General features: G+C 46.0%; 1 protein-coding gene and 2 long non-coding RNA genes across 4 annotated transcripts in view; 2 read left to right on the top strand and 1 right to left on the bottom strand.

Moving 5' to 3' along the window:
* Nucleotides 1-7,039, top strand: part of LOC126994622 (Krueppel-like factor 7) — a 55,609-nt gene extending 48,570 nt beyond the window's left edge. Inside the window, exons 4-6 of the mRNA XM_050853933.1 lie at nucleotides 1,207-1,315; nucleotides 1,603-1,961; nucleotides 2,079-7,039. Of these exons, the coding sequence (XP_050709890.1) occupies nucleotides 1,207-1,315; nucleotides 1,603-1,961; nucleotides 2,079-2,251 (641 nt within the window). The 3' untranslated portion in view covers nucleotides 2,252-7,039. The remainder of the gene's footprint in view (nucleotides 1-1,206; nucleotides 1,316-1,602; nucleotides 1,962-2,078) is intronic.
* Nucleotides 7,040-7,956: 917 nt separating this feature from the next.
* Nucleotides 7,957-13,707, top strand: LOC126994606 (uncharacterized). 2 transcript variants are annotated; one of them, XR_007749344.1, is made up of 4 exons: nucleotides 7,957-8,081; nucleotides 9,563-9,727; nucleotides 12,560-12,693; nucleotides 13,197-13,707. It is a non-coding gene; the product is annotated as an uncharacterized LOC126994606 (long non-coding RNA). The 2 variants fall into 2 exon arrangements; XR_007749347.1 differs by lacking the exon at nucleotides 9,563-9,727 and having other exon boundaries at nucleotides 7,983-8,081; nucleotides 13,197-13,706.
* Nucleotides 13,474-16,773, bottom strand: LOC126994617 (uncharacterized). The gene is made up of 5 exons (XR_007749352.1): nucleotides 16,548-16,773; nucleotides 15,810-15,883; nucleotides 14,518-14,661; nucleotides 13,752-13,874; nucleotides 13,474-13,621 (listed from the first exon to the last, which is right to left on the bottom strand). It is a non-coding gene; the product is annotated as an uncharacterized LOC126994617 (long non-coding RNA).
* Between the last annotated feature and the right edge of the window lie 663 nt (nucleotides 16,774-17,436).

Below are 17,436 nucleotides of genomic sequence, written 5' to 3'. Positions count from 1 at the left end.
ACCATCCCCAAAAGTCATCCAGAAGGGCACCAACATTGACTTAAAGGAAGGCTATGTAAGGGTTGACTCCTGCCTCTCTTTGACTGTCTTCAGGTATCCAATTAAGCACCTGCTCTGCCGACACCTGGAGGGAAAGCTTATGCGTCGCGCCACACTTCTTCGGCTCTTAAAGGAAGTCTCCAATCCCACAAAACCCGAAGTGCTCTTGTTATCAAAAAGAAGAATCTCTCTCTCTCTCTCTCTCTCTCTCTCTCTCTCTCTCTCTCTCTCTCTCTCTCTCTCTCGCTCTCGCTCTCGCTCTCGCTCTCTCGCTCTCTTTCTCGATAACGAAAATCAGAAAAGAAGATCAATATAACTAAGGTTTCAATTACTTTATTTTCGTTTTCTTCACACGCAAAAAAGAGACCAAGAAAACATATATAAAAAAACGCAAAACTAACGTAATCAAAGTGAGACCATTCCCTTGCATCGCTAACAGACGCTCAAATCTCCGCTCCTAATTTCACTCACACTCGCCTGGAACCAATTAGCGAGGCTCCCCATTCCTCAGGTGCGCCCGCTGATTAAACCCCACAAGCTGCCAATGGGAACGATAAAAGCTAGTTCGGTTAATTACAAGATATCGCCGCCCTCTTTCGCCTCTTCCTGCTTCCTGGCCTTCCTCCGGCGCTTGAAGGAGAGGTGAAGTTGGCCTGATTTTCGGAGGAAGGAGAGAGGATGGGCAAGGTGGGGAGAGGGGGGGGGGGAAGGGTCGGAGCGCGTGCAAGATGTCTCGGTGAAGATTGCGATCAGGGAGAGGGACTGGTGGGCCTCTCGTAAAGGGACCGTTTCATGGGAGCAGAAAGAGGAGCAGGGACAGAAGGAAAAGAGAAGGAGGGGAGGTTCCTTTTGGGTTGTTTTCGGTGGTGTTGTTATTGTGGTGGTGGTGGAAGGGGGGAGATGGGGAGGTTGAAGTTGCTGTTTGTTATTCGCAAACTCTGGAACATCTCATTTTACTTTCTCAATAGTTTATACTCATCTTTCCACTCTCTTTCCCCAATCAGATAGACGTTCATCTTATACTTTTTAAACAGAATCTTTGCTTATTCTTACAATCCATTGCCTACCGGTATGAGCCTAAAGAGATGAATGAAAGACACGTTGCTTTATTGTGTCGTCGCAGCGTCATCCGAACACGTAGTGACCGCCTTGTCTTCCGCCCCACAGAACACGACTCCCCGCCCAGCCCCGAGCCCTTCAGCGTGAGTCTGGAGGCGGCGCTGCGTACGGGCTCCACCACACTCCTCTCCATAAGCAAGCTCAGAGAAACATCGTTGTAAGTATTTCCGGCGAAGGGCAGATGAATTATACTGTTACTAAATAGGTCCTTTCTAAGTAACTTCAAGATCTGCATGGCATTAGCATCATGTGGCTCTCAGGCCATGTCAGTCTTCACCAATGTCTATGAATATGTATTATAAGCCTATCTTTCTTTTTCTTGCTCTTTTTCCTTCCTTCTTTTTTTTCCTCATCCTCTTCATCATCCTTTTCTTCTTTTGCTTCTTCTCCTCTTCCTCCTTTTCCTCCCCCTGCCCCACACCACCTCAGCGGCGTCTCTTGCAGGGCGTTGTGTGGCAAGAGGTCCCTCAGCGAGAGCCCCTCGCCGCCACCCTCCTCGGGCCCGCCCATGGCCCACCTCGCCTCTTCGGGCGTCTCCGTGTCCATTTCCTCCGCCGCCGCCGTCACCGCCGCCTCACTCCTCTCACCGTCTTCACACTCACTCATCTCCTCGTCCTCGTCGTCCTCGTCGTCTCCTCCGTCTCCTCCCACGGGCGCGCGGGCCCCCGGTCGGCCGCCGCCTCCAACAGCCGACTACACGGACGCACTCAGGCGGCGGAAGGTCCACAAGTGTGACTTTGAGGGCTGCGAAAAGGTCTACACCAAAAGTTCGCACCTCAAGGCACACAAACGCACGCACACAGGTGAGTGTTCTGACATCTTGTGTTTAGTTTTAGGAAGTGTGACACACTTGCCATAATAGGGCCGCCCGCTGTGACGCCTTGGCTCTGGGGGTAAATATTTATTTTATCGCCTCGCAGGGGAGAAGCCGTACCAGTGCACGTGGGACGGCTGCATGTGGCGGTTCGCACGGTCGGACGAGCTGACGCGCCACTACCGCAAACACACGGGCCAGAAGCCCTTCAAGTGCCAGCTGTGCCAGCGGTCCTTCTCGCGGTCAGACCACCTCTCGCTGCACATGAAGCGGCACTGAGGGCGCGACGCCGCTGGCTGGTAATTTTGTCCGCGGGTGTCGGGGCCTTGGCCCTGCCCTGCCCGCTTGGAGGTGCCGAGGGACGGAGCACCCAGTGCCAAGGGCTTGGCTCTTGGACGACGCGCGCATCGCTGGCCTCAGGGGCTGAGCGCTGGGGGCCGCGGCTGCAGCAGGAGTATGGCCTCACTTCCCCCCGGCGCTGGCGTGACCCCGGTCGTGGCGCCGGCAGCATCCTCTCCTCCAGGCCACCGCGCGAGGAGCCGACGGTCTGACGGAACACTGGTGGGGCCGTTGGAATCCTGTACAGTTTGTGTCGACTTAAAGCTAAATACAAACCTTCGCCTCGGTGTACGAACAGTAACTCTGTGTTATCACTAGTGATAGTGTGTGATAGTAAGGGAAATGCACTTTTAAGAACCAGTTGTTCCAACCAAGGAGGAAAATGCACAATGGTCACTTAAAAAGGAAAATATAAATCCAGGGTTGCGTCGCTAATCCCCAGCACGTGACGAGTGCTTCATGCAGACAATATACCGACATTATACATTGAACCGCTGTCTTCCAGATGCCTTGTGACTTACCATAGAATGTATTTTCACTTCAGAAGAAGCATGCGCTCCAGAGACATTCGTCATGATTGGATTTTATACAATAAGCTGGTTATATTAGCCTCAGCATTTGGCAACTTTTCACAAAGGTGGGGTTATTCAAATCTTTTACGCTTGGAAAGAAAATTTCAGCAGTGATACTATTTCTAAGCACAAATAGATAAACAGTGCATGTAGTAGTCTTCCAACTTCCTTGTGATGGAAACAGTGTTAACTTACGAGATCTTCCATTACTGAGCTGACAGCCCAAGATAGCCTCGGCGGGGGCACCCACCCCGGCACACCCCCTCAGGAAGCACCCCCCCCCCCCCCTCCCGCCCCCCGTAACCCTTCCTGGCGGGGACCATGACGTAATTTACAGTAGTGTATTTATTGCTCTTATTTCCTTTGAGGTGTACAGGAAGCCCCTCCCCTTATGACCCCCCCGCCCTGACCCTTGACCCTTGACCCCTGCCCCCTTGACCTGTGCCCCGCGCCTCGCTGTGTGCCGCGTCGGGTGCCCCTGGCGAGTTCACTGTAGGGACCACGGGACTACGGGGCATCAGTGCGAAGCCTTTGCTCGATTTTATGTAGGATACGCAGTCTCCACGATGTATTTAGAATCAAAAGAACTGTGATTTCTCTCACTGTACTTATTTCTGCGATTCTTTCTTTTTATTCCTTGTTTTAATGTTTTTTTTTATCATCTACTCTTTTTTTTATTATCGTCTGAAATGCACCCAGTAGGGGATCTAACATAAGTATAGTACAAACTGCTAGCCGGAGTGTTTTTATTTTTGTTTGTTTTTTTGTTTCGTAAAATTATTATTATTCGAGATTTTGCTTCTGTGCGACAACAGCTCTGTGGGGTCTGTACTGCCATCTGGCGGCGCTCTCAGGTGGGCTCCGGGACGCCTGTGTTGTGAGGCCCGGGCAGGTAATGTATCCTAAACCTTTCTCTCTCTTCCGTCCTCATCTGATTTATATTCATTCATTGTTGCGCATTTTTACATACTTTGAATCTCTTTGTTATCATTATCGTCCTTTTCACTCGTTACACTACAAGTTTCCATTTCCACTCACCATTCTGCTGCTCTCCTCTCGCCTGCTCCTCTTCATGGTCTTATTCTATGCCGTCCATTGAAGCGGCGGTGTAGACAAGGCCACTCAAGCAAGTATTCCCATTATAAACCTAAAGAGCTTGTTACCTGTTCCTTCTTTTGTTAGTATTCCTATGTTTTTTATCTTACTTATTCCCCTCGTAAAATTCCTGCCTCCTCCTTCAATACTTATTCATCTATTTTATATCCAAGAAATGTCATCTCCATATACAGTAAAATTTCTCTCCTTTTCTCTTCTTCCCCAGCGATGCTTACCTGTTCACTCCTTTGATCACAATTCGTAATCTTGCAGTCACGTGAAAATCAAACGAACGGATAATTTATTAATCAAAACCATATTTAACCCTTTCCTTTAGGCACCTTGAAGTTTTCGTTTGCACACACTTATATTTTTCTCTTTTCCTCACACCTTGCTCCTCCGCCTCACGACACACGCGTCCCGCCAGCCCCTGTACTTGTCGCCATCTGTAGTGTGTAAGGTGAAAAGAAATCGGTGTTTATGGTGTGGGTAGCGAGAAAGAGAGGGAGAGAAAGTGCGGATGTGTGACTCGGAGGCTCAGAGGGTGAAACAAAACCTGGAAGCAAGAGTGAGTTCCGAATTTGCTTGAGCTTTAACTACGTGTTGTGATGTAAGGTTGAAAAAGAGGTGTTCTGTGTTGTGTCTTAATCCTTTAAACCCCCACCACTTCATCCTGCTTTCGTTCCCTCCATCCATCGACCTGCAACTTACTTTCCATTTTCAGAGCCACGGATACTCGAGGAGTGGAAACAAAGCATAACCAAAACGTAATGACAAATCGATGCAAGATATGAATGAGCTTACCTGTACACGTCTATATACTTGTAGTCCTAAATTTATAATACAGTACGTGGGGGGAGGGGAATCTGTTTACCTCAAGCCATTTGTTTCTAGGGTAGGGTGGCACCGCGGGGTTCTACAAGGGGATGGTTTAGATCCTTCCCGTGGCATCCAGTAGCTTTCCATGGGTATTAGATCGTTTCTTATTTTGATATCGTACGTATTTTTTTTTCCCAATTCCTCAGTCGTAGGAAGTAGCAAACACATACATTCCGGTTCCTATGGTCTGAATTCGTAGTAGAAATGAGTGAGAGAGACTTATGAGGTTGTTCGTCGGTCAAGGTGTTAGAGAAATAGGAGGAGAAATAGAGATGCAGGGATGAACTGATTACTGTCATTATCATTATTATTATTATCATTATTATTATTGACTTGAAAGCAGTGTTATGGAAGGGCGTCAGGGAGATTTTGCCCCGTGGAGAAGACTTAGGAGGGAATATTTCAAGCATTAATTCCTCTTCTCTCCAACTCAACATTTTTTAATTACATTTTTAAGCAATTTTTCTTTTCCGGACGTAGGTCGAGAGGTGTTTCATGTAGTCGAGGTGGGCAGGTGACACTTTTTTCGGTGTGTCTGTCCATCTGTCTGTCTGTCTGTCTGTCTGTGTCTCTGTCCATCTGCTTGTGTATTTCTGTACGTGTGTCATTCTCTCTCTCTCTCTCTCTCTCTCTCTCTCTCTCTCTCTCTCTCTCTCTCTCTCTCTCTCTCTCTCTCTCTCTCTCTCTCTCTCTCTCTCTCTCTCTCTCTCTCTCTCTCTCTCTCTCTCATGTTTGTCTACTCACATATCTTGAATGTGTGTATGTGTGCATGTCAGTGTGTATGTAAGTATGTGTATTTTCTATTTAAATATATATCATAACACTCTCTCTCTCTCTCTCTCTCTCTCTCTCTCTCTCTCTCTCTCTCTCTCTCTCTCTCTCTCTCTCTCTCTCTCTCTCTCTCTCTCTCTCTCTCTCTCTCTCTCTCTCTCTCTCTCTCTGAACACATCAATGACAATAATCTTCTCCCCTCTATCTCACTCTCCATCAACACTCCAGCCACAAGCGGGTCCCAAGGTCAAGTGTGAGGAAGCGACGTCCTCCCCCTCTCACCGCCACACTCACACTGACACAGACGACGCGAGAAGGGGGTTTTAACACTCTTTTGGTCAACCTGAAAGAACGAACTAAAGAGAAAAATTAGGTCTTCCCTCCGTGTTATCGGTAGAAGCTTCGTGCCATATTTGTTCAGAGTGAAAAAAAATAGTGTTGTTTTTTTAATATAATTTCCACTGCGTTTTTTTTTTATATATTGGATGTATAAGTGAAATTGTATCAAATCGGTGTTGTATGACTATTTTTTTTCCTCTCGTGCGTTGACTGAGGGAAAGTTTGGATATTTTTGTAAAGTTTCACCGGGACTGTAGATGTTTCCTGGAGGGGTAAAGTAAAGGTAAGGTACGAAGGTGTTTCCAAAATTGTCTAATTATATGTAAAGCTAAGGTAAGCACACACAAACGAACACACGTACACATAGGTAGAAACAAACACACACACACACACACACACACACACACACACACACACACACACACACACACACACACACACACACACACAAACGCAACCATAAATGTTAGAGAATAATGAAACAGACACGATTACACACACACACACACACACACACACACACACACACACACACACACACACACACACACACACACACACACACACACACACACAAGGAGGGTTCCCCGCTTGTCTGTCTTGCGATGACAATTACAGTTTTTAGCGACAATTTTGTATGCTAAGGATTTTTTTATATAGCCGGATCCAACATTCCCAACGTATTCCTGGAGGTTATTTTGTTACACTGTTCGCTATGGGCATTCCTTACTTACCATTCCAGTTTAGAAACATTGTATTTTATATGTTAAGTTTGAATAACATTATCGTAGAGAACACTGCTAAAGGAGGCATAAAGATTGTTAAGTTCTTTTTATATTATTGCTTCATTCAGGAAAAAAAATGTTAATAGTTTTTCATCAATTATTATTATTATTATTATTATTATTATTATTATTATTATTATTATTATTATTATTATTATTATTATTATTATTATTGAATACAGATGTAATGCACTTCCTCTTGGGGAATTGTACAGTGTTGTAAATATTGTTGTAAATATTGTGGAAACTTTTCGTAGTCTTGTAAATAAAGTGTATTGTTGACGTCCCTTGAAAACTGTCTCTCCCTCCCCTCAACCCACGCTCGCTCCCACCCCGTCAAATCCCTCCAGCCACTTCTCCCCTTCACTTCTTTCCTTTCCCTTCTGTTCCACGTTCCATCACTTCCTCACTCCCCTCGGTTTCTTTCCCTTCCTCACTTTCCTCTTTTCCTTCCTCTCTCACCTCTTTTTCTTTCATCTTTCTCCCCTTCATTTCTTTCCTTTCCCTTCTGTCCCCCCTTCCATCACTCTCTCACTCCCCTCGTTTCCTTTCCTTTCCTCACTCTTCTCTTCCCTCTCTCTATTCCCTCCTCTCTCACCTCTTTTTCACTCATTCTTTCTCTCCCGTTCACTTCTTTCCTTTCCCTTCTGTCCCCCCTTCCATCACTCCCTTACTCCCTTCCATTCCTTTTCCTTCCTCACTCCTCTTCCCTCTCTCTATTCTCCCTCCTCACCTTTTTTTCCTCATTTCTCTCTCCTGTTCACTTTCCTTCCTTCCTGTCCCTTCCTTCCTCCTCCCTTACCTTCCATTCCTTTTCCTTCCTCACTCCTCTTCCCTCTTTTTCCCTCCTCTCTCACATCCTTTTTATCATTCTTTTTCCTCCTCCTGTTGTTCATTCTTCGCAATCCTTCCTTTCTAATCTACTTCCTCCCACATTCTTCCTCTCAGGCAGGAAAGAATGAATTACACAGCCTACCAATACCGCGGTGTGTGTGTGTGTGTGTGAGAGAGAGAGAGAGAGAGAGAGAGAGAGAGAGAGAGAGAGAGAGAGAGAGAGAGAGAGAGAGAGAGAACATCTAGAAACCACAAACATAAGAAAAAACACGACATAAGCCATAATATCACACCATTAGCTCTCCAGTAATACCTTAAACACTTCTAAATAGCAATAAAGAACAATTGTGAGAAGGAAAAAATATTGGAACCTTGGCTGATACTGAGCGACTGAGCATGCGCAGGTCAGATGCCAAGGGTCGGGCGAAAGAACTCTTGCATTTGCCCGTCAACCTCCGTGGTGTGAAGATCGAGCAGCTCCCGTGCTACACATCGGTAAGTGCCTTTATTTCTGTTGTTTTTAGCTGAGAGGATGTTTTTTTAGTGTCAAATCGAAAAGGAGGTACAGTAGAAACGTAAGTAGAGACAGGATAAGGTGTCTGAAGGCGATATTGAGTTTAAATAACGTAACTAGTGAAGTCCCCCCCCTCCCCTCTCATGCTTGTTATGCTTCCTATTCGCTTGTTGATGTTACGTAATGTTGTAAAGTACGTAATGTCGATTGGAACGTATGTAGAGGTAGGATAACGTGTGTGAAGGCGATGTTGAGTTTTAAGAACGTAACTGGTGTAATTTGCCCCTTTCATATGCTCGTTACAGACTGCCTATTAGCTTGTTGAGGTTACGTAATGTTGTAGAGTAAGTACTGTTAGCTGGAACGTATGTAGAGGTAGGATAACGTGTGTGAAGGTGATGTTGAGTTTTAAGAACGTAACTGGTGTAATTTGTGCCTCATATGCTCGTTACATACTACCTATTCGCTTGTTACGTAATGTTATGGAGTACGTATTGTTAGCTGGAACGTACATAGAGGTAGGAAAAGGTGTGTGAAGACGATATAGAGCTTAACGTAACTACTGCAGTCCCCCCCCCCCCTCTCATATGCTCGTTACATACTGCCTATTCGCTTGTTACGTAATGTTATGAACGTACATAGAGGTAGGAAAAGTGTGTGAAGACGATAGATAGAAGACGTAACTAACTACTGCCCCCCCCTCCTCCGTTACATATACTACATTTAATATTATCTTGTTTCGTAATGCTTAAGACTACGTACTGCAGTTGGATATATTATGGTCAGTTGGATATTATAGGGTTTAGAAAGACATTATAGCATTTTCTTGGTTCCATGACTTGCCAGATGCCGCAATGCTGTGTAGTGGTGTATTGGTGGGGGGGTAGGGGGGGGTACGCGGACGACCGTTACGAGTGGACAAGCCTTGATGGTGAGAGTAATGGTTGATGTTACTCCTGGTGGTGTGATCTCTTTGTGGGTGTGAACGAGCATTAAGTTGTCCAGAAGCGGGGAGAGAGAGAGAGAGAGAGAGAGCGCGTTCATCGATCATTTTTTATTTACCTTTTTTCACGTTTTGACATGCAGAACGTGGTAAAAAAGCATGTTTTAGAGAGAGAGAGAGAGAGAGAGAGAGAGAGAGATTCATCGATCATTTTTTTATTTACCCTTTTTCACGTGTTGACATGCAGAACGTGGTAAAAATGCGTGTTAGAGAGAGAGAGAGAGAGAGAGAGAGAGAGAGAGATTGTTCCTCCCTTTTTATTCTCCACCATCTCCGCCACTCCACACTTGCATATCATTTATACCCCAATCTTCGCCTCTCCTGTCTCATCCTCGTTGATTTACACGAAAGGAAGGCGCAGGGGTTAGCGGACCGAGCTACGGAACCGTGGGACCGGGTTGGAATCCACGCCCGAGCAGTCGACGCGCAGCTCACCCAGCTCTTCATTCTCCTTTTCAGACTGGATGATAAGTCGGTACCTGGGGAAACCTGGGGAAGGTAAACTGTGGCGACCGCTAAGTCACACTAGCCTTGCATCGGGGGAAGATGGGTTCATGGTCACTACCACAGGCTCAAAGGACCAATGCAACGGAGATGAGCACCGCCGCCACGCGCAGCAATAGCGTATGTTACCAACGTTACCAGTATCTTTACCGTAGTGTTCTGAGAAGCCACTATTTTACAAGTGTATAAAAAAATGCCTACGTTACTTCCTCCATCAAGGCTTGTCCACGCATAACGATCCGCGGACCCCCCCCCCCTCACCCCTCCCACCCCCATCCCATCACCATTACATAGCATTGCAGCATATTTCAAGTCATGCAACCTAGATAATGCTATAATGTCTTTCTAAACCCTATAATATCCAACTGACCCTATATTATCCAACTGCAGTACGTACTCTAAAACCTTACCTTTTACCGGATCTCCGCTATAGTCATGGTTGGATAATGTAAGCTTACGTCTAGTATTATTTATATTTCTTAATGTGGTTTAGTTTACCTAGAACTACATCAACTTTTACTCTTCTGCAACATTGCCTCAGTCATCGCCATCATGCAGGAGAAAGGAAACGAAAGTAGATATGAGATTCAAGACAATGGATATAGGGGCTAATCACACTGACGCGATTTCTTGATGTATAAATAAAAAACCCACGCTGGCAGACGATAGAGTATAAAGAGATAGAGATAAAACATAACTATCGTCTGCCAGTGTTGGTTTTTATTTACACGACAATGGATATCTCATTACTATCTCTTTCCCTCTCCCTTCGGTGTCGCCAGTTGGTCTTGCAAGTATAATCAATAGACCTCCCTCATTCATTGTCCTCATTTCTTGTCACCACGTAGCCCCCCCCTCCCCCCCCACACACACACCCGTCACCACCACCTGTCACCTCATTCTTAGTCATTCAGCGCCTCCATCTGTCACCACCGTGGAGGTAAAATACATGGAGGTGACAACACAGCGGTTTTTCCATGCCAGTCTTGTCTCCATATTGGTTCAGCCGTGCAGGGGTGCTGGATTTTCTGTGGACCTCGCTGATATAGGAGGTTGAGGAGTTGGTTGTTGGGGTTGGGGAAGAGGTGGTGGGAATCGAGACCGAGGTTGTGAAGGTGGGTGAGGAAGTTGTGGGCGCTGACGAGGAGGTTGAAAGGGTTAATAGGAGGTTGTTAGGGTTGGTAAGGGGGTTGTGAGGTAGATAAAAAGTGGGAAGTTGTGGGGCTTGAGTGCGAGGTTGTGAGGATTAATGAGGAAGTTGTGGGGGTTGAGAAGGAGGTTATGAGGGATAAGGAGAATGAGCCCATGGACGTAGAGGTAAAAACTGAAACAAGGACAAATCGCGTTCACTGATTATAATACTTTGATCCAGGGTGTGGCCTCCATGTATTTACGCACATCCATAGCAACCCCAAACACACACACACACACACACACACACACACACACACACACACACACACACACACACACACACACACACACACACACACACACACAAAGTCCGTCCCCTGAACACCTGACGCTCCGTGAATTAGTTTCCTCCAAGCCACCTGTTGCCCATGTCCTACCTGGCGGAGCGGTGACCGGGAGGGGAGGCGGGGGAAAGTGTGAGAGAGAGGGAAAGAGGGGGTTGTGTCCACGAATGTCTTCACTGCGATTCCCACGGCCGGTGGATATTAATTTTACGCCGAGTTGCAAATCTAGTGTTTTTGCGGTCTGTGCGCGGTGTGACGGGCTGTTGAGGAGGATGGACGGAGGTTTACTATTCATCTCCGCCCCTTCATTGCCGGGCTGGTTGGTGTAATGTGGGAATCTCGGGTCTTGCAGCTGTTTATGTACGAGTATATTTTTTTTATTGAGACGCCACATCAACGGTTGGGGGCCTGTAACTTGATATCTAGTGTTTTCATGAGCGTTGATCATGTCTTCTCGCTGACGATGTTTTACGCACAGGATATCAAAAAGTCTAGTTATACGTTAATATTTCATTGTATTCATTTTGTTTTTGACGAGTCTGTGTGCCGTGACACCGCATCGCGTAATCTATTTAGAGATCATGACAGGCGATACGCTGAGCTGGAGGGGAGACTCACAAGGAATTAGTAGAAAACGTGCCAACTTCTTTGCTTAAGCGGCTATTACACTGGGCAAATTTTCCGTGGATCTTCAATCAAACCACGATTTCCGCTAGCGTGGTTCTCATTTGTTTCTTGTTATTGCTGATGATGATGATGGTGAGTAATACCGTCGTCTCTCGGTGAAATCTACCATGGCTTTGAAAGATTGTGGACACGTCAGAAAACCACGGAAATATGAGAACCACGCCGGCGGAAATCGTGGTTTGACTGAACGTCCACGGAAAATGTGCCCAGTGTATAGCCCCTTTATCCAATGTAGTATTTTCGTATCCGTTGCAGTGAAGGGCGGGCGTTGTTTAGATATTTATTTACTCTTTCGATTTGACTACTTTTTCACCGTTGCCTCGTGATTTCCACAATGAAATTCTATACATCTTTTTCTTCCATTATTATCCATGTTGCCTTATTTGCTTCGTCGCGCCATTACTTCCCAACCAAAGTCGTAAATCTCTTCATTGTTTTCCCTCATTGTCTCTTGTATTGTAAGTTTTGTTTACGTGGTTTTGTTTACAATAGTCATTTTTCCCGTAATGATCCATTCGACTGTTAAGCAAAGTCGTGCAATTTGCTCGTTAATGTCAACAGTGCCTCGTTTACTGCGCCGGGCACACCGAGTCAATGGGGGTTCGTTCAGGAAACCCGCGAGATTTGCCGAACACCGCCACTAACGAGCAATAAAATGACCGTTTTCCGCGTCGGTCTGCACACAACACTTGCCGGGGAGCGCGGGGCCAGATAGACTGATTAATTTTTGTGAACGGCGTCGTTACGTGTAAAAGTCAGGTTCGCTTTCCCACGTCTTCATTTGCAGGGTTGTTGGGCCGCCAGGACGTGACGGAGTGGGCGGAACGGGTCGACAGGAGTTATCACGTGGTGGATGTTGGATAAGATGCGGACGTAAGGAATTCACACGTCTGCAGGAAATAGTCATCATGTAGTGCAAACGTAAGTGGTTTGTTATGCATGCTGCACTTTTAGTTTCGTATGTTAGTCGCCACTGTCATTCCTTAGGCGCCTGTTTCGCTCATTGAACGCCGTCCCCCTGTGGTCGTGTGGCGGCACCGCTGTCTCCCCAGATCAGCAGGCAGACATCTTGGTGCTGCGGGTTGTGGATGCTGTGGTCTTATAGTATCACGGGTTTCCTGTACTGGGGGGAACTCCCTGAGCATTGAGACTTCAGCAGCCCTTCCCGCCGCTCGAAGATGCCTGTTCGCTGGTATGACACGACAATGGAGGAGTAGAGGGTTTGAGAAAGAACAGGCGCCCAAGGGATGATAGCGGCGAACATAAAAGTGAAGACGTCAGAGGATGACCGAGCGGGTGGAATTAATTTTGCCACAATGATATATACAAGGGGTGAATGAAATAGAGGTAAAATGCCCATCTTTATTAGACAATAGTGTAATAGGACGATTAAACTCATGTTGGGGTTCTCATCGCCTCCGCAGAACACACTGGCCAGCTGATCGAATGCGAGGAAGTGGACGTCTTGTGCCGTGGCCTGTCTCACTACAACACAGCAACGTTACGTGGTACCTCAGCTGGACACGTCTGCGGGCCTGTGACAATCCGCGTGGGACGCCACAGGCCAGGCTGCATAGCCAAGCAGACCTTGTATTCAACGGCGAATGAAAACCCGAGCCTAGACGCGTGAACCCGAAACAGGCCGCAGGTGTGCCCAGTTGAGGTATATGCAGCGGGTTACGGGTGACCATGGCTGGAGCGAGACAGTCCAGTGACTCCTTCAACTTAAGGAGTCCTAGCCTCGTCGACAGCCGCCTCACGCCACCCTGCGCCCGAAGTTTTTCATTTACTCCACAGGTCGGGAAGAGGCGACCAGCCGCGAGGGGGTCTGCGTAGGCCGCTTCCTTATCTGCGCTCTACCTGCGGAAGAGTTCCAGTATCAGACCAGTGCATACAATAATAATAAAGAATCTTCAGAAAAGTCCACATGTTTATGTTCCCTTACGACGTGATAATAAACAGGTCAATACATCATTTACCTGTATAAACCGGTCGAGACTCCTCCTCGAGTTGATGAGTGTCTCGGCCTACTGTTACACAGCGCCGTGAAAAATTAGGACTGGGCAGCACCCACCGTGAGTGTTGGGGTCAAGTCCTGTCAGCTATAATCACGAGAACTATATTCACGGGTAACTTTTTCCTCTGGTGGACACACAATACATTATGTGAGACTTATTTTATATTGCGATAATCCTATGCTGTTCATTAACAATGGTAACGCATGATTTTATTAATGTTTAAAATGTAAAGGGGAGATGAAAGAGGAGGAAGTACCAGAAGACGAATAGAAAAGCGGAAAGGGTCAGACAGGTAGAGGAGAAAGGAGAAGTGACAAATGCGGCCTACATCACTGAACACGAGACTATATAGAAGGCGAACTGGAACGCCTGCCATGTTCTAGGGTGCCTTATAGAATGATTTCTCATGTTCCGTAAAGCGCGTCACATGTTCGTCACTACCTCTCCTTCCTCCTCCACCTGTCTTTTCCTCTCCATCTCCAACTCTGCCTCTTTTATATTCGTTTCCTGCTATTTTCTCCAATTTACTCAACCTTTTCCCAAGTTTACTACATATTAAAAACATCAGTAAATCATGCATTATCATTAAACAAAATCTCATCACTATAACTATTGCAATAACTTTAATAAAAGCCACGCATTATATGTATCCACTAAAGGCGAAAGTTACCCGTGAATATAGTTTTGTGATTACTGCTGACCGGACCCCGAACACCCCGACACTCACGGCGGGCGATGAATGGTCCTAATTTATCTTGATGCTGAACAACAGTAGACTGGGAAAAGTTTTCTGGCCATCTCGGCGACAGGCACCACCGAGGAGCAGCGGCGGCGACGGTCCTGAAGCGCCAGGTAAGGCTTGAGTAGTCCTCTGCAAGAATAAAAGAAACTTAACGCACTGGATTCTACGATTGGCATATTGATTGAATTAATGGTAAGTACACTATCAGATATCACGCCTTGTAGCTCCGAGTTAAGGGCGGGGTACTTTTTAAATGGCGGCTCACGGTATCTCCGGGCAACAACCAGTTGAGGCTGTGCTCAGTCTTGTCACATGTTCTATCTCGGCATATATAACATATATAAGTAATCAATGGAATAGTATACACTAATGCACAAGGATATAAATATACTACAAGTGGTCAGGTGGCCGACACATGACAAGTTATCCCCTCTACAAATTGATTTTTACGTGATTTTTACGTGTTTATTTTCCGGCAACTTTCTAACACTTTGCAGTTTATGTTGCTGAGCAAAAAATAAATAAATTAATAAATAAATAAATAGAGGGTGCTGGTTGGCGATCGCAAGTCCAGTACGTGATCAGACCATGGTAAAAGTAACACAGAAAGACGACTGTGTGGATGCTCTGGATAATTTGGTAGTTTCGTTGGACTTTCCTCACTACGATGTAAAATAAACACGACAGGGTATCTAAGGCAGAGTCACTAAAACAGCCATGTTGGCTATAAACGATAAATCATTGAATAAACCCAGACACCTGAACTTCGAATGCTTCACAACGCGCGTTCGTATCTGTTCTGTCACGAGCATCAGAGGGGCGCAGAACAGGCAGGCCCACCACCCCCGACATGGCTGGGCTAGGTTGGTGACTGTTGTTTTTTCGTCTACAAGAAATATGTTACTGAACCTCCATACATTCGAAATGGCGTCGCCAAGGTTAGAGGACTGAGACACACTTTAGTGATTCGGTTTTTTTTTTTTTTTAAGCCCTGCGTCTAAAAAGAATCACGGCAAACAGGTATTTGGGCTCAAACTAGAGAAAATTAATAGAATGCAACAACTAAAACTACAAATAAAGTCCGAAAAATCTTCATCACTTTGACAATGGTTCGTTTGGGTTCGAGATGCTCAGCTGCTTCAGTTAACGAAGCGGCCATTAAATGCAAAGGAGTGGAAGGGCAACCAGGCTATCCGAAACTTATTTTATGGCCACTTTAGAATAAACATAAATCATTCATAACGTAAATACAAACACCTGGGAAATTAATACTTAACCCTTGCGTTTCCTGGTGCTGGGAGAGGCGGACGGAATGACGAGACGACCGAAGCCCCGCCCTCTGCTCCGGCATCTGAAAAAAAAGTTTAGCACCATTACAAGCTAAAAAGCGCTGGTTACCGACACTTGTCAACATCTCATATCACACATGACTATTTTCGCATTTTCTAAACTTACGTGACTTACAACTGAGCAAAAAATGAATTAATAAATGAAAATATATTAAACCATTACACCCTCAGTGAACCTATCAAGAGAATATAATTTTAGGCAGCACAGCACTGGAAAAAGTTGGAAAGTTTCGTTTAGTCGGCGTAACATCTGTGGTCATATGCCGGAGAGAGACAGAAGGGAAAGGAATTATAGGAGGAGGGAACAGATCTCAGGAGACGAGACACAACCCCCGATTAATACCTGGTACCCATTCACTGCTGGGTGGACAGGGGCTAAATGTATCGGAAAAGCCGCCCAAATTTTTACACTCCGCCCGGGAATCGAACTCGGGCTCTCTCGGTTGTGAGCCGAGTGTGCAAACCAGCATAGCACTGTATACCCCCATTTGAGATAAGAGAAAAATATAATACACAATTTCAAATATTAAATAGCGGTCACATGTGAGATACGTATTGGGAATGACACGGCATGCTGATAACTCACAACACCACCCAGACGGACTTCATATTTGAGTGACTACAAGCGAACAACTGACAAATAATGAACGATAACCGACAACTTACCAAGACAGTGGAGACTTTCTGTACGCTTATGTAACACTTCACAGCCACAATCACCGACAGCAGCAGCACCGGAGACGCACACCAACCACCCTCACCCTGTTGCTTCCACTCGCCCGCTGCCCGCCGCCCCGCCCTCACACTGCAGCGTTGCCAGATTTTCGTACTCCGAGCATCGTATATTTTTCGTTTTTTGACCGACAACTACTGCAAGAAAATAGAAACACATCAGTAATTAACCATTTCAACGATGATTATTAATGAATCTAGCTATATTGGGGTGAAGGAGACAGTTTTGGGTATGAAATCGGGAAATACGAGACTGAGTAAGACAATCTGGCAACGCTTCCTCACAGCCGGCTCACGCATGCGCACTGGATTGGGTAGTTCCGATCCACAATTCTGTTTCATGGCAAAAAAATATGTTTATGGCAGTTATCTAGCATTAAACTGTTCTCTTATTAGTATTTTATATAATTTTGAGTGGTTAACGTATGAATGGTGTTTAGTTACCCATATTTTAAGCCATTGGTCATAGAAAACGAGTAATCAGTATCAGGTATCCGGACATCTCTTCTCACGTAATTGACTGCTCTTTCGGCCGCCTCTTCGGATTCTTTACAGGAGCAGCGAGTAGCGAGCTTTTCTTTTATTGTTTCCTTTTTTGTGTGTGCCCTTGTGCTGTCTCCTTTGCTGTAAAAAAAAAAAAATGGCGTAAGGTGACTCCCTCTTCCCCATACTGCCCCTTCTCTCCCCCCAAACTGCCCCTCCCTTGTCCCATACTCCCTCTCCCCTCCCCTATAATGTCCCTTCCCTCACCTTAACTGTCCTTCCCATCCCCATACTGTCCCTCCACTATCCCATACTGCCCCTCCTCTGGCCCAAACTATCC

The sequence above is a fragment of the Eriocheir sinensis genome, chromosome 7 (genome assembly GCF_024679095.1).
Source record: "Eriocheir sinensis breed Jianghai 21 chromosome 7, ASM2467909v1, whole genome shotgun sequence".
Lineage (NCBI taxonomy): Eukaryota > Metazoa > Arthropoda > Malacostraca > Decapoda > Varunidae > Eriocheir > Eriocheir sinensis.
This window is presented reverse-complemented; position numbering and strand designations above follow the sequence as displayed.